General features: G+C 42.9%; 1 protein-coding gene across 1 annotated transcript in view; it reads right to left on the bottom strand.

Moving 5' to 3' along the window:
- LOC111148384 (synaptic vesicle glycoprotein 2C) overlaps positions 1–23,723 on the bottom strand; it is a 158,069-nt gene that overhangs the window by 16,126 nt on the left and 118,220 nt on the right. Inside the window, exons 4-11 of the mRNA XM_022504892.1 lie at positions 18,114–18,247; positions 17,457–17,546; positions 14,288–14,398; positions 13,692–13,780; positions 11,033–11,191; positions 7,187–7,320; positions 5,062–5,265; positions 4,428–4,587 (exon numbers count right to left, since the gene is read on the bottom strand). Of these exons, the coding sequence (XP_022360600.1) occupies positions 4,428–4,587; positions 5,062–5,265; positions 7,187–7,320; positions 11,033–11,191; positions 13,692–13,780; positions 14,288–14,398; positions 17,457–17,546; positions 18,114–18,247 (1,081 nt within the window). The remainder of the gene's footprint in view (positions 1–4,427; positions 4,588–5,061; positions 5,266–7,186; positions 7,321–11,032; positions 11,192–13,691; positions 13,781–14,287; positions 14,399–17,456; positions 17,547–18,113; positions 18,248–23,723) is intronic.

Raw genomic sequence — 23,723 nt, 5'->3', positions numbered from 1 at the left:
ATCAGGCAATCATTGTGTTATGCTTACTCTGATGCTGAGCTTTTGAGGCTAGAAGAATTATAGTGACATTGACACAGTAGAAAGGTACAGTCTAAGAAATACATGTTGTCTCTGTCCTGGTTCCCAGCTCCTAAAATGTGAGTGAGAGGCATGCCTTCAGTATTCATAAGGCACCCTTCTCATGGTGCCTGAGTTTATGCTAATGAGGTGACTTGAGGGGTGCCTAGAAAGCCTCAGGAGGGGGCTGACCTAGAAGAAGCAAGTGATTAGAGGGTTGGAACTGCAAAGGAGTGAGAGGGATGGCTGGGTGGACTATTAAAAAATCTTGAACAAGATGCTGAGCTTCCAGATTGGTCAACACTGGAAGTACTGGAAAGTCCTGCAGCTGGAGGAGCATGGACTCTCCTTGCCCTCCTCTCATACCTCACTTCTGCATCTCTTCCATCTGGCTCTTCCTGGTTCTTTCTGTATCTTCTTATAAAAAGTTGGTACATGTAAATAAATATTCCCTTGAGTTCTATGAGCCAACCAAATGATCAAACTCAAGGAAGGGTCATGAGAACTCCAATTTATGGCCAGTGGGTCAGAAGTGCAGGTGATAACCTGACTTGTGTTTGGCATCTGCAATGGGGACAATCTTGTGGGAACTGAGCTCTTAACCTGTGGCATCTGATGCTGTCACCAGGCAAATAGTGTCAGAACTGAGTTAAATTGAAGGACATTCAGCTGGTGTTTGCTGTGAATTATAGAAAATTAAGAAAAACCCCCACACCTCATGGCTAGAAGTATAATATTGAGAAATATTATTCTTTCAGTAGAAAAACAGAGCTTTCCTTTACAAAAAGTGCTTATAGCTTTTTTTTTGTTTCATTTTTTTAAGCACAGGAAAGTGCTATTCAGTATGTATAATTTTAATCTTGAACTTTCCTGCCTCTCTAGGAAAAAATTTAGGGTAGCATATAAAAACAAAAAAAAATTAATATAATAGGAATAAAAGAGAATAAATCAGAATGAGAACGAACAAAGCAAATAGCCAGACCATGCAGATTTAGCAGAGACAGGCCTCCTCCCTGCATAACGGAGAATGAAATGTGAAGAATTACCTATTTTTATGACATGAAAGGAAGGGACAGAGCAACTTCTCAGAAGGGGACCCTAGAGCTCCCTGCATATTGGGGGGCAGCCTCTGCAAGGAGGGAAGTGTGCACTGTAATGCATGGTATCCTGTCCTCCTTGGGGTTTTCACAGTAAAGGCAAATGTAGCCCCCAGTAAAAGTCAAAGGCATAACATAAAAAGTAAAATCTATAACGTGTTTGACAAATGTAGATTTCAACTGTCACAGCGCTTAGACTATACCTTACATTATGTTCCCCAAATAGAATCATTTTGATTGGGATTTTTGATTTTTTGTTTTTAACAAAAATCAGCATGGAGCCCAATGTGGGGCTTGAACTCACCACCCTCAGATCAAGACCTGGGCTCAGATCAAGAGTTGGATGCTCAACCAACTGAGCCACCCTGGTGCCCCTGATTGGGATTTTGATAGGAGCTGGCTGTTAACTGACTCCCTAGGTTACTTTTTTTTTTTTAAGCTCAGGGCCTGGTATCAGAGTGTCTTATTCTGATCATTAAGGAGATTCCAGAAACTGGGCAAGAAGTTGACAGTGCTAAAGTTCTGATATGAAATATCACCACCTCTAGTCAGAATTCCTGTTGAGATGTATTCTTTTCTGCTTTCATGGGGAGAAGAGGCCACAGGATGCCTGCACTCAGCACCGCTGGGGTTTTCCTCTAAGAGCTAAGCCAGAGATCCATGGAGACTCCTTCTGTGGCCCAGGAGAGCATGGCAGACACGGGAGAGCAAGTTTTTGCCTATAACAGAAGAGATGGGACGGCTCTCCCACTAGGGCCCTGGCAGAAATGCTCTGGAGGACCAGTTAGCTCTCCATCACTGAGGAAACTGACTTCCTGCATGTTATCTACTCATATCTGTGTAAGAGTTGCAGAATGTCCACCAGCAGATCTGTGGCTGCAGTAAAAACACGCATTGCAGACATCCAAGTTGCTGCCCCAGCTGCTGAGCTCAGAAATTCATCCCCACGTTTTGCTGCTCTAATAACCGAACATGTTAGGAGTACTACTACTGGCCGGTTCCTGGGACACACAGGACTTGCTGGAAGCAGATGTTGTCACCCTGCGCCCCCCCCACCGGCTCCATCCCCCCATCGTCTTGCCAAACCCTCCTGAGACTGCCGGAGGAGGTGGGGGGCAGTCCCCCCTACTGTCCTTCCTCACTCCTTCCCTGGGGCCCAGGCTTCCCTGTAGCATGCCCAGACTTCTCCTCCATCCCCGTTTTCTCTCACACAGCCATGTCTCCTACTAAAATCTGTACACGTTTAGTTTTGTCCTATCCTCTGCTTCTCAGAGGACCCAAGCAAACACAAATAGCAATTTCTGTTTTTACTAACAAATTCTGTCGTTGGAATTATATCAAAGTTTAACAACAGAATTACAGCATGCCCATGTTTCTCATTGGAGGAAACTGCCCAATTTGTTGTTTTTTGTTTTTTAAGTCAGATTTTGCCATAGAGGAATATTCATCCTTTCATCCATTCTGGTAGAGGGATAAGCAGCTGATTCATCTAAAATAGTATCAAACTCTTACATGGATAAGAAAAAGGTATCTGGCTATGCCATAGCCTTGCTTTAACATTAAGGGGTTTATTTTATTTTATTAAATTTTTTTAAAAGATTTTGACAGAGAGAGACAGTGAGAGAGCGAACACAATCAGGCAGAGGGGGAAGCCTACTTCCTGCCAAGCAGGGAGCCCAATGTGGGGTTCCATGCAAGGTTCGAATCATGACCTGAGATGAAGGCAGATGTTTAACGACTGAGCCACACAGGCACCCCCTTTAAGGGGTTTATTTTAAATGTATAGCTTAATCCACATCTGGGCCCTATTTGCAGGAAGAAGGTTGATAAAATAATGCTCACTGGATACTGCATAGTCTTAATCTTTCCTTTCTCTTTCTCCCTTCCTTCCCTCCTTCCCTCCTTTCCTTTTCTTTTTCTCCTTTCCTCTTCTTTCCTTCCTTCCTTCCTTTCTTTCTTTTTGGCAGCACCCTCATCCCAAGGCCTGTGGCATCTACCCCAGGAGCTTGCTCACAAAAGAGAATTAATGTTTGTTGAATGAATAAAGGAGATGCTGTATTTGGAGGATATGGTTCCTTTCAGAGCCTAAATACTCAGCAGGAGGTTACTGAGGGCCTAGTAGAATATTTGATAAGCACACATCTGTCAGAATTTGAGATGTTCTGTGGGAGATGGGTATATAGTTCCTATAACGTTCCTATAAGCTCAGTAATAGATAGATGTTATTGAAAATTCTCATCCCAAATGTTTCTGCATAGTCTTAGAAAAATCCCTCCTCCATTTCAAAGTTCAGAAAATACTGACCCCATCCTTCAGCAGAGAGGGTTTCCATGGTGACAAAGTATACACAAAATAAAAGAGGGCAAAGGCCATTGCTCTTTACTGATGTCAAATGGAAAAACAGGGCTTTTATTATTTTAATTATTCAGCTGCTACAGCTTGACCCCAAAACTCTAACTTTTTGTCCATTCTCTGATATAAGATGCAAAGTCTTTATCTCCACATTGGGACTGATGCATAACTTTCTTCTAATAGCAATCGTTGTTGTTGTTGTTGTTATAACTGGAAATGTGTTGGGCTTTCCCAAGATATTTGGGCCTTGACCTTCCCAGGAAGGTCAAGAGATATAGTGTAGAGACTTCTCTGTGGTTGCTTAATACAGAGCTCATGCAGACACTTACAAAGGAAAGTAAGAGTCCTCTCAGGACTGATTAGCTAGTGAAAATGTGGTCCAAGAGCTGAAAATGTTGTCCAAACCCTTCCCCTCACGACTTCAGTATGGGCTACTCATACTGTCAACCAACAAACCAAGTCATGGACACAAGTAAATTTCTTCACTAATTTCACCGCCCAATTACTTATTCCTACTAGCAACTACATTCCCTGACATTATCTTTTTAAAATGTATGAGTGAAAACTATGACCTCATAAACCAGTTTTTTGTTTGTTTGTTTTTTTTTTGGATTTTCAAGTCCTTTGGGAAATGACAGTTTGGCTTATTTTTCTTTTTCTTTTTTTTTAAGATTTTATTTTTATTTATTTGACAGAGAGAGATCACAAGTAGACAGAGAGGCAGGCAGAGAGAGAGAGGGAAGCAGGCTCCCCGCTGAGCAGAGAGCCCGATGCGGGACTCGATCCCAGGACCCCGAGATTGCAACCTGAGCCGAAGGCAGCGGCTTAATCCACTGAGCCACCCAGGCGCCCTCGGCTTATTTTTCTATGACTTTTCAGGGGTCCCAGAGCACCTCTTGCTAGAGGCCTATTTCAACATACCTGCGGTCTGTGGGGTACAGTTCCACAGTGACCACATCCAGAGAGTTCCAGGCCGAGATGGTCAATCCGTTATACAGACACAGCACGCCTACCATCATGGACTCACTGCTGCCCAACCAGAGGAAGAAACAGCTGATCCCCGAAAGTACCATGGAGCCACCTGCCAACGATGAAGACAAAAGGGTGCCATGTTTCCTGCCATCTTAGAAAGAATAATCCTTGGGTCCTTGTCATCTCTCAGCAAACCTGAATCCCACGGGGAGGCTGTGGTCTGGACTCCAACAGCTCAGGTACAGGTAGACTCACCTGTATAAAGGTTTGCCCCTCCAACTGCTTCTGAACACAGCAAGCAGGAAATGCACATCGTCAATAATTACTCAGCTACTTAAGTGGAAGAATATACATCAGTCACACATAATTAGTTCTTCAGTCTGTTAGTTCATGGAAGCTGTTCAAATGAAATATAATTAGACATAATTTTTGCTGAGATTTAGTCCTAATGAAGGGTCTTAAGGGATTTCTCCTCATCTCTGTGGGATGCAAATCCCTCAGGGGGCAGGGAGTACAGTGGGAACCAGGCTCCCCAGAGACGGCAAGGGCAGCTCTTTTATTTTACATAAAACCAAACACATACCCAGCATCGTTAAGCGCCCGATTCTGTCCATCAGGAGAGCAGACACGATGTTCCCTGGCAACACTGCCAATGTCCCCAGGAAGTTGACAAAATAAATCCAGTAGGCACTATAGTCATCATCGAAGGTAATCTGGCATCCCGTCTTGTTGTGAGAAAATGAGCAGTTTTGAAATTCGCTATCAATGAATTTATATGGCTCAAAATCTGTGGACACAAAAACATTCATCAGGCTCTTTACAGTTGTGCCCCAGTCGAAGAAAGCCAGTCAAGAATTCAGAAAAGAAACACGGTATTGTAAACTTGAGGGCTTCAGGTCCTGGCCAACACACAGGGGCTGCTCTAGAACCTCATATTACAAAGTAGCTGAATGAAGGATAGGTTTGTTTAATAAAAAAATACATTAGAGTCTAGTTATCCTCTGATTTTTTCTGTTTGGCCATTGCTAATTATATTACTTGCTTACTCCTTTATAATGTTACTTTGTTCTAATTATCATGTTACATAAGTACTATTATTATAGAACTAATAGCTTCCATACCACAACTACAAAAACAAGTTGTTTCAAAATGTAGATGAATCAGCCTTATCATTCCTATTTTATGGGACTCTGAGGCAAAGAGAAGGAATAGCCTTTTGTTGGACCCATAAGGCTGAATGTAGAAGGTGAGGTCAAAGTGGAGGAAGGCACAAAGGAGTAAGAGTTGCCCTTATTGGAAGGTCACTGGCATTCACTTTTTTGTTTTGCTTTTGTTTTTTTTTTTTCCTTGAACTTGGATCTATCCAAGGTGCAAAGTAATGGTGGGTTCTGCTAAAAGACAGTGGGAATCACAACCATTATTGTCCCTTACTGATCAAAACGTGCCTAAAAAGCTGGTCTTCTGAGGTTGAATGGGTTAGAAGGCAGTGAAAGCACTGTTTTAAAAAAACCTGAAGACACCTGATTCCGCTCTCACTGGGAGTTGGGCAGAGCTGCTTCCTGTCTGAACACCAAGAAGGCCGCACTGGCCCAAGGTAGCGCTATACTCCTCCCTGTGCTGCGCTGTTATTTTGGACTCATAGGACAGACACACCGGAGTACAGAGGTGGGAAAGCATGGGCTTGGCAATCAGATAAAACTGGTCTCAAATGTTAGCTGTTACCAGGTCTATGAATGTGGCCAGATTACTTTTTCCAAGTCTCCACTATTATCTCATGAAATGAGATAATGAATGCCTAATGATGGAAAGTAGGAACCAGCCTATGATAGGTGCTCAATCAGTACCCCCCTCCCCCCGCAACTCTTCTTTTCCCCTGGGGAGTTTTCCAAACTCCATTACCAGGATTGGACAAAAAACTGTCTGATTAAGCGCAGCCATGCGTAGTCCATCTCCGTTCGCTGCAGCTCAGGCATTATCACTTAGGTAGACATCAAATTTTGAAGCCAGGATTATAAACAAACTGAGGGGCAATTCTTTTCTTCAAACATTACTCAAGGGAGGGGCACCTGGGTGGCTCAGTCAGTTAAGGGTCTGCCTTTGGCTCAGGTCATGATCCCGGGGTCCTGGGATCGAGTCCTGCATCAGACTCCCTGCTCAGCAGGGAGTCTGTTTCTCCCTCTGCCCCTCCACCCACCTGTGTGCTCTTTCTCTCTCAAATAAATAAATAAAATCTTTTTTAAAAATTACTTAAAGGTATTTTTTCTTTTTAAGACAGAGAAATCGTGCACACATGTGAGCAGAGTGGGTGGGTGTGGGGCAGAGGGAAAGAGAGAGAATCTTAAGCAGGTCCCACACTCAGTGCAGAGTCTGACATCTCCTGACCCTGGGACCTCCTGACCCTGACTCTGGGATCATGATCTGAGCTGATATCAAGAGCCAGGCACTCAACCTACTGAGGCACCCAGGCGCCTCAAGGATTTTTTTCTTTTAACTTGGAACTTCAGCAAGTCCTATTTGCATTAAATCTGACAGAGAGAAATAATAAAAGCTTAACCATGATCAAATCTGATTAAGGAAATCCATTCCTTAATACTTTAATATCTACTTTCCCCATATGCCTCTGCCCACACTATCACAGGGGTATCAGGTTTCTGCCAAGAACTGGGCCATTTGAAGAGGCCCCAGGCAGGGCGAAGGAGCACACCTACCTGTGTTGTCAAAAACAGTGTCAATAAATGTGCAGTTCCTGAAGTAGGTGTTGACTGAAGTCACATCCTCAAAGACGCAGGCCTTAAAAAGTGAGTCTTTGAAAGTTACAGATTTGAACTTCATCCCTAGAAATCTGCCCAAAACACACACACAAAAATTCTTATCAATGATTGTGTCCATCAGGGTTCAAAGTAAAGTCAAATGGGTTTAGAGATCTGATGCCCCACTATGGACTCTTCATAAAGACATTAGCCTCTGGATCTTCTAGGTTCTTAACTGCCCACCCCACTTCTTCACGCAGCCTGTCCTTTGGCTATCTCCCGGCTCACCTATATTATTTTCCAGCAGAAGAGATGGCATTCAGGAAAACTTCATTTAGCTTTTGCAATGTTGGCAAAAGATTTTGTAGGGTATGTTAATGAAGGAAGTTTGGAGACTAACAGAGGCTACCGATCTCTTATTTTTCAATCCTATCCTCTTGCTCTTGATCATATGCCTTTATTTGAAAATTCTTTATTTGAGGTTAATGACTCTAACTTAAGAATGTGCTCCCAGGCTCACTTTTGACAGAAGTCTGTTTCCTAAGCTAAAAATTCAAGGGTTCTTCATTTTCCTATAGGGATTTCTGGTAGAGAACAATGAGAATTGGACTTCATTTACATGAGGAACAATTGACTCAGGGCTCATAGAAAGGAAGAAACTCATAGGTCACCCTCATTTCCATGAATAATTTTCTTGTCAAAGCCAACTGGTATTGCTTGAACTAAGCAGAGTGATGAGAGCTCTGCTTGTTTTTTGGAAAAGTGTAGAATGATGAAACCTGCACAGATACTTTTTTGAATGCTGCAAGGGGTGGAGGGTTCTAGATGGTGAAGATAATAACAGTCATGATGATCCTAACATCTTAAAAGAGTCTACGACCAGATCTGTCTGTGTTGATAAGGCCTCCCAGAAGACATGGATCGATAGTCATCGTTGTGTCTTGGTAAGTTATTAAGAGATCATGAATCAATACTTAGCCACGCACCGAGAGGAGAATGCTTGTTCAACTGGAGAATAAGTTATTACACCAAATACCACTTGGGGCAGAAAGGGTCTGAGCCTCCCAGGCAAGCAAGCTGACCGGCTTAAAAGCTATACCCTCTTCAATACTTCCAAAATTGTTCTCACCTTAGTGCCTGATGATATCTGTCAGCTCAAAATGCTGTGGCCTAACACAACACCTTCTTTAAAAGTAATCTCATTTCAACCTCTACTCTAGGGGTCAAGAGTAAATCCATCTAAACCATAAATTTGCCATTAAAGAAGGGTAAATAATGGTACTTTTTTTTTTTTCCAAGAGAGGGAGAGTGAGCAGGGAAGGGGCAGAAGGAGAGAGAGAGGGAGGGAGAGAGAATCCGAAATTAGCTCCACACTGAGGGCAGAGCACGACTCGGGACTTGATCTCACAACCTGAGATCAGGACCTGAGCAGAAATCAAGAGTCAGACCCTTAACTAACTGAGCCACCCAGATGTCCCAATAACGGCACATTTTAAGAATATTATCAATTTTCTGAACTAGAAGTGAATTTAGAAAGGGAAAACAATTTCAGGTTTTTTATGAATGGATAATATATACACACAGTTCACAAGGTACAAAATTGAAAACACTGAAAAAGGATAAAATAAGTCTTTTCCCAGCCAACCTTAAGCCTCCCAGTTCTTTTGTCCGGAGGTGGCCAGTGTGGCCAGTTTCTCATGTGGTCTTAGGAGCAGTCTTTTTATGGAGTGCTAGCAAATAAGACATGCAATTCTACTCTTTTCGCTTTGTTTGGTGACAGTCTACCCCAGAGGCTATTCCAGATCAGTACCATGGCATTAAGGAGAGATGCCATTTTATGGTATTGAATAGGAAAGTTCTTTATAAAAAATGAGTTAGCTAGCAGCATTTCCCATTTCCCTGAAAGACAAATAAACGAAAATCGATAAAAATTCTATCGCCTTCTAAAATAAATATATATGTTTTACAGGGATTTTAATACTATTAAAATGGCTAATAATTATCTTGCTAATGTAAAAAACTTCCTGGTGGTGACCAAAGAGTTGGCTTAGAACTTTAACCAGCATCATTTAAAATAGATCAGAGGGGGCGTCTGGGTGGCTCAGTGGGTTAAGCCTCTGCCTTCAGCTCAGGTCATGATCTCAGGGTCCCTGCATCGGGCTCTCTGCTTGGTGGGGAGCCTGCTTCCCCCTCTCTCTGCCTGCCTCTCTGCCTACTTATGATCTCTTTCTGTCAAATAAATAAATAAAATCTTTAAAAAAAAATAGGTCAGAGACACAAACATATCAGACATGTCTAATGGAGTAACAACTCTTTTAAAAATCAATGAAGTAAATTTTTACCCTGCCATTACAAAGGTTTCCACGGAAAGACAAGTGCAGGCTTGGGTTGGGATTTTATGTGGGAGAATGAAGGTGATCCTACATGGCCTGCATAAGGATTAAGCCCCTTGTGGAATTGCCAATTTAAACAATTATCTCCTACTTCATAATTCTTCTCCCTTTCATCATATAAACCATAAGTATCCTACAGAATTCTTTTTCATCCTTCCAAAGCGGTTTTGTCTGGGAAAACTTGGTCCAGTTTTTAAAAATTTTTTACTTTTAAAAAATTACTCTGCCTTTGGGACAATTCCTTAAGAAATTTAACCATCAGGAGCACACACTAGCCATTATTTACCCAGATGACAACTAACAGAAATGATCTCATCTATTCCTTTCCCCCGATGAAAGAATGTGCTGGAACCACCTTCCTAAGCCAGTTCTCTGTACATACCAAGAGGCATTCCAGAGTCCATCTTCAAAAAAGTCCTTTGCTAACCTATTCTGTATTTTCAAAGCCCTGTACTTTGGGGAATCATTTCTGTTCTTTTTTTTTTTTTTTAAAGATTTTATTTTTTTTTTATTTATTTGACAGAGATCACAAATAGGCAGAGAGGCAGCCAGAGAGAGAGAGAGAGAGAGAAGCAGGCTCCCTGCTGAGCAGAGAGCCCCATGTGGGGCTTGATCCCAAGACCCTGGGATCATGACCTGAGCCGAAGGCAGAGGCCTTAATCCACTGAGCCACCCAGGCGCCCCATCATTTCTGTTCTTTAAGGGAAAGTCTTACTGGTACAATGTAACATCACTTCCAGATTCAGCCTAGTGGAGAAGGAAGGGCTTCTGAAAGTAGTCCCCCTTCTCAGGGGTAAGAGACAGGCATCATGTTACACTACGGATTTCTTCTCTGAATTAAGTAGCACCATCAACCATCTTTTTTTTTTTTTTTAAGATTTTATTTATCTATTTGAGAGAGAGACAGTGAGAGAGAGCATGAGGGAGGAGAAGGTCAGAGAGAGAAGCAGACTCCCCGTGGAGCTGGGAGCCTGATGCAGGACTAGATCCCAGGACTCCGGGATCATGACGTGAGCCGAAGGCAGTCGTCCAACCAACTGAGCCACCCAGGCGTCCCAACCATCAACCATCTTATTGCCTGTACTCCTCCCTATTCTCTCCCATGACTTATTTCTGTTGCTTTCCAGGGTCTCTTTAAATTTTCTTTTCACACCAGTTAATTCCGCTACTTCACAAATGTGAAGCAGCAGTTTCAGAAGCGGTTTTAAGTCAAGGACTGATACACATATACCTTTTTTTTTTTTTTTAAAGCCCATTTGGAAGTGTTTAAACTCAGTCTGAAAATGACTAATGTACAAACTAAGACAAACAAACAAGCAAACAGCAGTGCATGCTTCCATGCAGCAAAGGCTAAGAAGAAAGACTTTTTTCAGAACAGACAGCAGATTAAGTTATTTCAAAGTTTCTGGACCTGCCATTGTCGTACTCTGCTCCCATGTGCAACTGATTGGCCATTGTAAAGTTAACACTGAAATTTGAAAATTTTTCTCTCTCGATCTTTTCAATGGGCAACATGTTCGACTGCAGATGTTTGATGACGTCAGGGAACCACACAGATAATCCATAGTACCTGCAAAGACAAAGACACAGGAGTTTGTATGGGTGCCCACATGCCCGTGGCAATGACCGACCCCTGCCAAGTGACAATTTCAGAGAGGCAGGGATTCCTGGAGAAGCACCTGTGATTCTGATCCGCTCCCTGCAACAGAAGGAATCATGGAGCAGCCATCTTCCCCCACGCATCAGCCCGCAAAAATCACGCCAGAGAGCCAGCCTGGGAAGCCCCACGGATAGGAGGAGTTCTGCCCTCTGCTTTTGGACAGGGACCTGCATCCTATACCAACACAGGGCTTCCTGACCCTGACGCTCTTCTCATCACCCTAGGCCTCACTGAAGAACCCCATCTCCTAATCTGGTGGTACAAACTCCTGGGGTCCCCAAACTCTGAGTACCATTAAAGAATGACCTCTTTACTCATGGGGACTATTTCTGGGTTCCTACACTACTGTGATATAGTGAGCTCAAGGGCAGAGACCCATTTCTCAAGGGGTTCAAGGCTGGGAGAAGGGTCATTCGGGTTATTATCTGAAAATCCAGGTTATTTCCACTTGCTGCTATACTCTCTTAGGTATGATTCCAGCAGGGAACAGCTCAGGCACTCTTCTGTGCTCTTTAGTACAGCAGCCACTAACCACATATGGCTACCGCGCAGTTGATAAGTGGCTAGTGCAATTGCTGGGTCATAGGGCAGCTTTTTTTTTTTTAACGTCTTGAGGAAGCGCTGTACTATTTTCCAGAGTGGTTACACCAGCTTGCCTTCCCACCAACAGTGCAGGAGGGTCCCTTTTCTGTGTGTCCTCCCCAACATCTGTTGTTTCTTATGCTGATTTTAGCCATTCTGACAGATGTGAGGTGATATCTCATTGTAGTCTTGATCTGTATGTCCCTCATCAGCTGTGACAGTATATTTCATATGTCCGTTGGCCATCCCTAGGCCTTCTTTGCAAAAATGCCTATGATCCAACAATTGGGGTATTTATCCAGAGAATACAAAAATATTCATTTAAAGGATACATGCACCCTGAACATCCATTACCCTGCTCTCAACTCATATACTCAGGACAAAAATCTTTGAAAATGACAACAATGAGGGAAACAAGTTGGCCTGGAGCATACATCATCATGACATGGAGGAGTTTCACCTAATTTTTCATTTATTCAGTGAACATTTACTGAATATCCACCAAATGTAGGCACTCTTTAACATTTTAGGGACATTACAAGGAGTCTGTAAAGCTTACAATGTGGTCAGCAATAAATAACAAAATATCAGCAAACCAGATATTACCATGTAAATCTCCACATCAAGAGGAGAACTTTTGACTACTTACCTTTGTGCCCAGCTGGGTGTTTAGTACATAGTAGGCACTTTTCAGCTTTGTCTACCTTCATTGATTAATGTGTCTCCTAGAACTTGAGTGGGAGTTACTTTACATAATCTGAAGCATCCCTCTTAATTTGGAAATAAGGAAATAAAACTTGGTATAGTATCTCCAAGTCACAGAGCAGAGGAAGGTGTTGGGTCTTCTGATCCACACTTTCCCTGTCTCTCCCATTGCTACCCCTCATGGCACTACGAAAGACTGACCGTCTTTGATCACTCGCCTGTTTGCATTAGGGAGGTTTGCAGATAGAACCTGCAGCATTGATGCTGGGCTCTACTAGGGCATTAAGAGCCAACAGACCTGAAAGTATAGGGTATTATCTAACTGTCTCTTTTAAACAGTAAATTGTGCAAAACAGAGTTGGATACAAATATTCTAAAGCTATTAGCTAATAAAATTCTGATATTTTCTTTCTATCTCTTTTTTTAGAACACATGAATGGAGACTTCATTCATTAATTACTTATTGAGCACTTACTATGTTCCAGGGGCATACAGGAGTGAATGAGACAGTTTAAAATCCCTGTTCTCACAGAGCTTCCACAGAGGGGGAAACAGAGCTTTACTCTGTATAGAATAAAGAACTTTTCTGTATATTTGAAGACAGAAGGTGCTCTGGGGGAATAATAAGGCTGAGAAGGGGGCAGGGAGTGCTGAAGGGCTGCCATTAAGTAAATGCTTAAGGAAGATGAGCCTGGGAAGGTGACATCCGAGCCAAGTCTCAAAAGAGTTGAGGAAATGAGCTGGGCAATGTCTGGGCAGCAGTGCCAAGGCAGTTCCCTGAGATGGGAACGTTCTGGCATGTTCACGGAAAAGCAAGAAGGTTGCTGTGGCTGGTGGCGAGCAAAGGAGAGGAGGGTGGAGAAGCCAAGGGGAGCAAATCACCCACAGTCTCGTGAGACTTTCCAAGGACTATTGGTTTTGCCACCCAGCATTATGACAAAATAAAGTAAGTCATTTATAAAAACTGTCAGGGCCAGCAAACCTAAACTGAAAAAAAAAAAAAAAAAATCCTTCCTAACATATTAACAGCATCAAAGAGTGTAAGAAAGGAGAGCCATGGGACTGGGAGTTACCGTGTGGAAATACAAAGATTTCACTCACCAAGAACTGAAATATTACTTACCCAAAGGACAGGGTGAACCAAACTATTGTAAGCTTTATTGTATTTTCCCTGACAGGGTAGTTGAAACATCTCATGAAAGTCAACCAGATCTGTAAAATATTAAACAGTTAGTTTTCTTATGCGGTTATGCAGTGAACCCACTCCCCTAACGCCTTCACCAGTTATTAAAACACTGACTTTTCTTTGAGCCAGATTCATTGGAACTTCCAGTGTCAAGGCTGGAGGCTCTAGGAAACCAAATCCTACAAGTTTCACTTTTTTAGCTTCCAGGAAGCCAATGGACAAAGTAACTTAAAACTTCTGTGTGTCCCAGCCTTGCCAAGACTCCTTGCCTAGCACTTCCCTTCCCAAAGATGGAATGTCTTTGGAATGAATGTCTTGGCTAGCCCACTTGTCCCAGGGGTGGGGGGGGGGGGGGGGGGGGGGAGGGGAGCCCTTTCACCTGGTCCCAGTGCAGGAAAATGAGGTGTCCTGGACAGCAGGGGGCACAGGCTCACTCATGGAATGGTCACAATCCACCCTGCTTCTGACCAACCTTAAAGGCACCATGTTAGCCAGCACACGCCGGCAGGGGTTGGGGGGTGTCTGTTACTTACTCCATAGAGTTCCGTGCGGATCCGGACAAAACACCTTCTGTACCATGTCCCTGTGTCACTCTCAATTTCAATCAGCTCATCTATTTGTTTGGGGGTTTTGATTCTGTGGACCTGTAGAGAGCAACACAGTGCCAAGTGCTGAGTTCTCTTCTCTGAAGGCCTATCATTTGTTTTGAAAGGAGCAAAGCCCAACTCCCAAAAAAGCAAGCAGGTATCTGATAATCATTCCATTCTTACATTAGACCATGAGCATAGAAATATATGGATCTCAACACCACTTGGAAGAACTGCATAAAGAATGAATGGGAAGGAATACTATGGAGAAAGGGGGAAGAACAAGTAGGGATAGAGTAATATGAAACCAAAGTGCCCTTCTTTGCAGCATAACCATAAAGGCAAACATTTCACAGATAAAACATTCAGAGAGATTAGCTTCTGGAATAAGAATTATTTTGCTTGGACTGAAGTGATTGTACATACTTTACTTCGGAACCCATGGATTTGTTGAATTTGGTCCCTCAACATAGTTCTTAAATCTTCCTCATCCAACTTGTGTTCTTACAAGTTACCTTTGTATTTTATGACCCTTTCTTCCTTTTCCGGAAACCTAACCCACAGCGGCTGGTCAGCAAATAGCCACGGGCAAGCACGGTGCAAAGTCCAGAGAATGGGCTCTGACTGGAAGTATTAACATAGGTTCTGCAGTGACAGAGGGGAAATAAATGATGGGAGATCACTTGGAAAGGCTGCATTTAGGACTTAAATTAGCCTCTTCTGCTTGGGAAAAGAAGCCAGACATGGAAAAGGCAATGCTTTCAACACAGAGAATGAAGCCTGAAAAGAGAAAAATAAGGGGGAAAAAAAAAAAAAAGAATGGTTCCTTTGTGGACCTGTCCCCTCTTACCCTGTTAGTCAACATTCATTCAACTTTTAGAGAGAACATAGACAATTGCACAAATGTTACCCCTGCCAGGGGTCACTTTTGAACACCTTTTTTTCTGGAGATTCTGCCCATATCCAAAGCAGGAGTTCTATTGTAAGAGTCCAGGTACACTGTCTTTTGATAGTGGTGATTTGGGAACCTTCAGCATCTTCCAAATTATATGAGGTAAGCAGTAGCCTCTTCCTGCTATGCCAACAAAGAGGTCTGTATTTAATGAAAATAATGTCTGAGTTAAATGTGGGATTCCAAATAGAGTCAGCTCAAAATAATCCATGGAGGCATTACTTTGTGATACTCTAGATTTTTTAAATCAAAGAGGTGTTCTTATCTCTCAACATACTATTTGTGGGAGGCTTCTTCTTCCCTCCTCACCAGTGTTTGTTCATTCATTCATGGGAACTCCCTGGGTACCAGGTTCAGCACTAGACTATGGAGTTCCAAAAATAAATTACCATACAAAGAAAAAAAACCTCTAATGGAGATCAATATTAGATGGAAAAGATGTATTTTACTGAACACCCAAGTTGAATTGGGAATGAGAGAAATCTTCATGGAATTATGGAGAAGTATGTCATTTGCCATGTATGTGAATCACTTGGAGGCCATTCCAAGCATGGGAGATACCATGTGCAAACATCCCGAGTTGTGAAAGAAAACAAGGTACTGGACAACTACAAAGAGTTTTAGATTCCTGAAGAACAGTCCAAGGGCAGAAGGCAGTGAGTAATGAGGGCTGAAAGAAATCAGTGGCAGTAGGGTCAAAAGTAAGGAACAAAGAGGAATGATATTTAGGATGGAAATACTAGGACAGAGTGAGTCCTTGAATATTATGGGGATAAAGGGAAACAAGAAACAGGGTAGTTTTAAGGTTTTTCCAGTTTCATGGTCCTGGTGGTATCTCCTGATAGAATTCAGTAAAAGGAAGAAGCTTGAAGTCTCTTAAGATGCGAAGTCAGACTTAGAAATTCAGATTTGAAAGGACATAGAAGGATGTCCATAATGGCCTTCAACATGTATATTTGGAGCTCAGGAGAACTGTCCATTAGGAGATGGAGAGCTGGAATCAGCTAAGGAAAGAATATTAGGTTAAAAGAGAAATTAGCTAAAAAGAGTGTCCTGGAAAACAATATTTAAGGTAGGGGCATAAGAAGAAAAGCTTGAAAAGGAGGCTTTGGAGGAATGCATGCAGATTTGCTGTATTGTGGGCATAACAGGGAAAAGGACAAAGCTGTCATGTTGGAATGATATAATGACTTTGAAAGTCACGTAATAAATGACTCTAAAGATTACCCATTCTTTTGAAGTATCCCCTCATATTCTCACATAATGTAGTAACAACATGGATGACCATGTGTGAATTTGGTAACTCAAACCTTCCAGAAGAAAAAGCACAGTGAGGCCCTGGAGAGATTCACCTCAGAAGATCACTTTGGTAAAGCGTTTTTCCTCATGTGGCTAAGAAGGGTTAAGTGACATTGAGTCTCTAAATGACGCCTCAAGATTCCTCCAGCCTTCTGATTGTTTCATTAAAAAAAAAAATCCCTCCTCTGTTGTGCATCTGCTTAAAAGAAGGGTTTATTCAGATATTTCCAGGTCCTCAATAGAAGACATCCATTACTGACTTCCATTTCTCCATAATATTGCATTAAAAAAGAAATACGCTAATGAAGAATGTGTGGTAATGTAGATAAAGGCCAAACTTAAGTATATATTTACAATATGAAAAATTTGTTTCCTAAGTAAAAAAGAAACAAATAAGGTGTCAACAGACTGTTTAATAAGGAACTATTTCATATGTTTTAACACCTATATTTGGTGTTATTTATAAGACACTGAAGATCTTATTTATGTCTCCTTTATGTCTTACTGTATGTCTGCCTAAACCTATTTGAGACAAAACATCATTAGTCTAATCGCATGACTGCCTATGTAAAAAAATTTAAACCACTGTTCCTTCCAAAAAATTCCATCCATCCAATTTTCGTTAATTTAGACTGGCTTTCCCCACTGAGAATAGACTTGGTAACTACAAGATGTAAGAACATTCCATGCAGAGTGAACAGCAAGCACAGAGCCAGTGAGAGCAATACGTCTAAGTGAAGTGGAAATATGAGGAACCAAAAGATAAGCGTAGCTGGTGTAGAGAGAAAAATTTACAATCTGTCCTTTTCAGAAAATGTTTCCTTGCACCTGGCATAGATGATTTGCTGAGAAGCAGGTACTTACCGAGAAGACTTTCTCAGGTTGACCCCGTGCTCTCATGTTTGTGTCATGAATTAACTTCAGGATCATCCACGCTTCATCATGTTTTCCAACCTAAGAAATGTGAACAGACACTGAAGGGCTAAAAGGTAAAACACTTATTCTCCCCGATTTTCCAATAACCATCTTGTGTTGTAAAAGCAAGCTGGGTGTAATTGCACAAATGGGTTATCCCACTGGACAGCCTCAAGTATGTGAGCAGTTCAAGGGATGTGACTAGAACTATTTCTAGTGACTAGAACTATCTTTGGCTGCGAAAAGTTCACGTATAAAAAAGCAAGACAAAGTTTCTTCATTGAGGGAAAAGTTACTTGCTTGAGAAGGCTTTCTGGCCACGAGGCAGCTTTTTCACACACTGGTCTTTTAAAACATGTCTCCATTATATGTAAACAATGAGTCTTGGAACACTACATCAAAAACTAATGATGTATTGTATGGTGACTAACATAACACAATAAAAAAAAATAATGAAAAAAGTAAAATAAAACATGTCTCAGTGAAACCAATCCCTCTATGGTCCCATGGCAGCAAGGGAAAACGTCCACACACTTTCCTAGAATTAACAAGGAACTTGTTCCAATGTGTGTGGCTCCCTTAACTCTTCATAGTAATACACATTACCTCCAGTAAGAACCGTGGGCTTTCAGGCATGAATGTGAGGGCCACCACCGAGGAGACACAGGGGAGCGCGCAGACTATCACGAACACACGCCAACTGTGGAACTGGTAAGCTGACCCCATGCTGAAGCTCCATCCTAGAAAAGCAAAAGTGGAAGTGTGAAGGAGAGCGCCTCTCAGATGGCCTGCTGGGAAAGCGAGGACCCTTCCCCTAATCACTGTGGGTGTCTACATGGCAAATGTATTGTTAAGTCTTGAGCTGATCTGGGCATTAGCCACAGTGACCAACTCAACTTTACAAACACTAATAGCAGTGGTGAGAGAAAGAAACCAAAGGGGTCAGGGCTTAAGTATGGGGTACACGTGTGTTTCTGTACAACCGAATTCCAAAGGCCATGATAAATTAATTTGGAATACTTTTTCCAACAGACCCCTGTGCTGGAGCATGTTCTGTTTGCTCCTCCTGGTCACTGCCCTCCTCCCTCCCCCGCACTGCAGGCCAGGAAATGGACTGCTATGGGGCCATCAACTGGCTCCCTTGTGCATTGGCTTCCACTGGGTCTGGGAGGGTGGAAGCAGCATTCAGGGTATTTCCTTCCCTTGCTTCCCTTCTCCCTTCCCTTGGCTGGGGGGAGATTTGGTATTGGGTATGCCCATCCCCTGGGACCTTTTCCTACAGCCACAGCTCTTGTCAGCTTTCAGGAATCCCTCCGCCCTGGTGCCCTCTGATGCACAGGTAGGTACAAGATACTCTCCTGCAGCTAGCTCCTAGGTGCTTTATTATTCTCTCTGGGTTTCTTTTCACTGTTTCCAAGTGACTCTTCAGTGATCCCTTGTGAGGGTGTCCTTGGTTTCCTGCCAGCACCCTGACCAGTACTGATTGTTTTGTTTTGTTTTGTTTTGTTTAAAGATTTTATCTGACACAGAAAGAGACAGCAAAAGAGGGAACACAAACAGAGGAGAAGCAGGCTTCCCGCTGAGCAGGGAGCCCAATGCAAGGCTCCATCCCAGGACCCTGGGATCATGACCTGAGCAGAAGGCAGCTGCTTAACAACTGAGCTACCCAGGCACCCCAGAGCAGTACAGTTGTGAAGAAATGGCAGGTGTGGTATCTCTCCATATGCACATGTCCTAAAATAGATCAAGATAATTTATGGTTTCTAAATAGTATTGTTATTCTAATAAAAAACAAGCATAATGAGATACAAACAGAAATCTCTTTAAGAGCTAAAAGGAAAATCTGCTGAGAATAACCAGGAATCCCACTGCCATAGTCCCCTAGTTATAGCTAAGTGTAAGAAGTAAATAAAAGCTGAAATGAAATAACAAGTAAAAAAGAACTTTAATAAAATTTAAAGAACAGTAGGTAAAAAAAAGAACTAAAAGGAAGCTGATATTTGCATGAATATAAAATGGATGATGGCTAAATTCAAACACAATTCTAAATGAGAAATAATGAGGGATATAAAATCTAATTGAAAACAGAAAGGAAATGTATAGAGATATAGATGAATTACATGAGGCAACACTTCAGTTTTTGTTTTTTTTTTAAAGATTTTATTTATTTATTTGACAGAGAGATCACAAGCAGGCAGAGAGGTAGGCAGAGAGAGAGGAGGAAGCAGGCTCCCCGCTGAGCAGAGAGCCCGATGTGGGGCTCGATCCCAGGACTCTGAGATCATGACCTGAGCCGAAGGCAGCGGCTTAACCCACTGAGCCACCCAGGCGCCCCAACACTTCAGTTTTTGACAATACTTGGCATATAGACGGCGTTCTGTGACCAAAAGTCAGGTATTTTATACCCCATCCCCAGGAGAGCAGTGTACTTATTCATTATTTACCCAGAAGCCAAGTGCGATTCTGAGGCTGATGTAACTTTCTCAGGGCCACCAAGCCACAGCATCTTCTCTACCAGGATCCGAGGCAGAGTCATATACCACACCCAGCCTCGTGTCCATGCACACTTGCTCATAAACACAGAATTTGTTGACAAATGACATAAATGTCAATGACACACTACAATCAATCCTAGATTAATAAACATTTTCTGGGAATTTAATATATGAGGGTTATGTGAATTGGTAAATTAACCACATCATGAACTTTAAAAGGGGATGTCTCCTCACAGGGTTTTATGGAGCAGGAGTTCCAAAGTCCAAATCTCCAAAACACAGAAAAAAAAATTGATGGAACAGAGAAAACATGCCTTGTTCACTTATCATTTGATCAGAAAGTCTGTTTCAAAGAATATCTTTTTTTAAAAGATTTTATTTATTTGACAGAGAGAAAATGCAAGCAGGGGGAGTGGGAGAAGCAGGCTTCCCGCCGAGCAGGGAGCCCGATGTAGGGCTCCATCCCAGGACCCTGGGATCATGACCTGAGCCAAAGGCAGATGCTTAACCGACTGAGCCATCCAGGCGCCCAAGAATATCTTTTTAAAAAGCTCTAGGTCCTATTATTTGACATGCTGGATAAAAAAGAAAAGTTTTGGGTGGTGGAATGAAGCAAATGCAAAGCTAAGCACAGGATGACATCACACCAGTGGATGGAGCTGAAAGCTTCTGACGCTAGAATAGGGGTCCCTCCCTGCTCAAAGACAACCACATGCCCAGACTTGGGACTTTGTTACCCTATATGGCAAAGGGACCTTGCAGGGGGCATTCAGTTAAGGATCTTGAGGTAGACTGATTATGTCACAGAGCGGGGCCCAACCTACAGAAGCAGAAGAGCCTTTTTGTAAGAGAAAGGGAGAGGAGGAGATGTGGCGAGGGAAGTCAGGGGTCAGCTCGGAGAGAGATCTGAGGGTGCTGCAGTGCGGGCTATGAAGAAGTTGCCAGAGTCACAGGCAAGCAATGTAGGAGGCTTGCAGAAGCTGGAAAAGGTGAGTGCTGTCTTCTCTGCTCCCGCCCCTAGAAGCCCCACCAACTCATTTAGACTTCCAACCTCCAGAATTTTAGGATAACAACCTTACGTGGTTTAAAACCAGTCAGTTTGTAGTGATTTCTTACATCAGCATTAAGAAAGCCACACAGCTCTCTGTAGTTAGAGCTCTGCTGCTTACACGATTGAAAGCAATTAAATTGGAGAATTTCAGCTCTTCTTTATGAAACCTCAGGCTCCTGGCTTTTGCCTGGACTTTTCCGCAGGCCTCGCCTAGGACTTCCTTCTCCTTTCTGATAGCTGGTCTTAGAAATACTGCCCTTCACTCTCACTATTCCTGAACATCACATCAGTGGGGGAAGAGACTGAGTGCAATGTGATTCTATTTGAGCAGTTTTCAGGCCACGGAGGACACTGAACTACAAATAGAATCCAATCCCGGAGGAGAGCTAGCTGGTCAGAGTCCCCAACTCAAAATGCATTTTCTTCAGGGGTATCATCTTCTGTCCAGCAGCTTAAGTTTAGCCTGATCATTGCAGCTCACGCCCTTCTGTATTTCATCAGCCGTGAAGTGGTCTCAGACCCCTGCTTGGTGTGTGCGTGTGCACACGCACTGTGTTCTTGCTTTATATAAAGGGGGTGGGGTCCACTCTTCTCTCTCCGTTTTTTGCAGTATGTGCTTCCCCAGGCTCCAAAATTCTGTTGCACCCCTTTTTTGTCTCTCTTCAAATCCCTAGCAGTCTGTTCTATTTCTTGCACTTGACCCCCACCCTACTGTTTTGAGAACACAAACACAGAGAGAAGGGCACACCTCTCATCTTCTCAAAGCTCCTGAATTTCCCATCCACCTGCAGCTGTCTGCACCCTCCATCTTCCCTCAGGAGCATTGGCAGTTGGTCTGTTGTAACCAATCCAAAGCCAGTCTGTCTCGTGACTCTTCCTTCTCTCTCTCAAGGACAGAACTATAATCTCCTGTCCCTCCTCTCTGGCCCTCTTCATGGTGTTCTCTCATCTTACTTGATGGGTCATTCCATCAGCACACCCATCTCCACCATCTAAGAAAAAACCCTACCTTGACCCCCAAAGGACTCTCCCGTTGCACTGCTACTCCTCTGTCCTCATTCTCAAAAGAATGGTCTAGAGCAACTGTCTCCACTTTCTCACTGTAAATGGGCTTCTGCCCCTAAAACCACAGAAGCTGTGCCAGTCAAGGTCATCTGTCTTGCCAAATCTAAGAGGCACTTCTCTGTCCTCATCTTATTTGAGCTGTCTAAATCATTCCATATAGCTGGTCATTTTCTTCTCTTTGAAGAACTTTTCCCCTTGTCTTCCTCATCACTACATGTGCTAGTTTCTTTCTCAGCTCACTGGCTTTCCTTCAGTTTCTTCATGTGACTCTTTCTCTCACTAGCTCTCCCAAGTCAGTGTATCCTAAATATTGATTGTCAGTCCTGTTCTCTGGATTCAGGTGCTCTCTAGGCAGACTCATGTATTTCCACGACTTTAAGCACCAACTATAGGCCAGGATCTCTGAAATATAGCCTCTTCTCTTTCTAGAGCTCCAGAAACCCATCTCCACCTGCCTATTCACATCTTCACAGAGGTATCTAATGGGCATCTCAGAGTTACTATGTCCAAAATGGAACTTCTGATTTCTCACTCTGCTACCAAAGAAAACTCTCACATTTTCTTCAATGTTCCTGTTTTGGCAAATGACACACTGCCAGCCACTCAGATATTCATGCCAAAAACCAAGACCTTATCCCTCGATTCCTCTTTTCCCCTCACCACACTCAAGGTCCAATCTCTCTGCAAGCTCCTTCTTTCCAATGGAACTCAAAGCCACCTACTTCTCCTCATCTCCCTGGCACCGCCAAGCCCCTTGTCGACAGCATTGTACCCCTGACCTACAGCAGAAGCTTCACTCTCCTTTCCCTGGCCCCCCACCCCAGTTTACCACAGGCCACTCCCCCAACAGCAGCCAGACGTACCCTTTTAAAACATCAGTAAGAGGGGGTGCCTGACTGGCTCAGTCAGGAGAGCACGGGATTTATAATCTCAGGGTCATGAGTTCAAGCCCCACATTGGGTGTAGAGATTACTTCAACAAAATTGAGGGGTACCTGCCTGGCCTAGTTGGAAGAGCACATGACTCTTGATCTTGCAGTTGTGAGTTTGAGCCCCACATTTGGTGTAAAGATCACTAAAAAGAAATAAACTAAACTAAAATGTCAACAAGAGCACTTCATTCTGCTGCTTAAAAGCGTTCAATGACTCCCAAGACGTTTGGACGGAATCCAAATGCCTTACCACGGTCTACGGAGCCAACAGAAACAGATCCCTAGCTATTTACCTGAGCTCACCTTCTGCTGCTCCCCTTGCCCTCTTGCTCAGGCCCTATCTACCGGCTCATAGTTCTTTGAACATTCAAAGCTTAATTTCATCTTAGGGGCATTTGTTCTATTTTAGTTGTCCTTTCTATGAGGTTTGAAAGTGAGAGTGTCTTTCAGGCCATCTCATCCCTATTGTAGTTCCCTTAGAGTCTTTGCATTTGCTATTTTCCCTCCCAGGACTGCTCCGTATATGTTGATATTTGCATATGTTTTGCATATGTTGATACCTCCTTCCCACCTTCCTGTAGGTTTAAGGTTATCTCTTCAGAGAGGCCAAACCCTCAATCCCACTCTCTGTCACCAAGGCCTATCTTATTGTTTCCACAGCATTTACTGCTATC

The sequence above is a fragment of the Enhydra lutris genome, unplaced genomic scaffold, assembly GCF_002288905.1.
Source record: "Enhydra lutris kenyoni isolate GAN:26980312 unplaced genomic scaffold, ASM228890v2 scaffoldscaffold19, whole genome shotgun sequence".
NCBI classification, from domain to species: Eukaryota; Metazoa; Chordata; class Mammalia; order Carnivora; family Mustelidae; genus Enhydra; species Enhydra lutris.
This window is presented reverse-complemented; position numbering and strand designations above follow the sequence as displayed.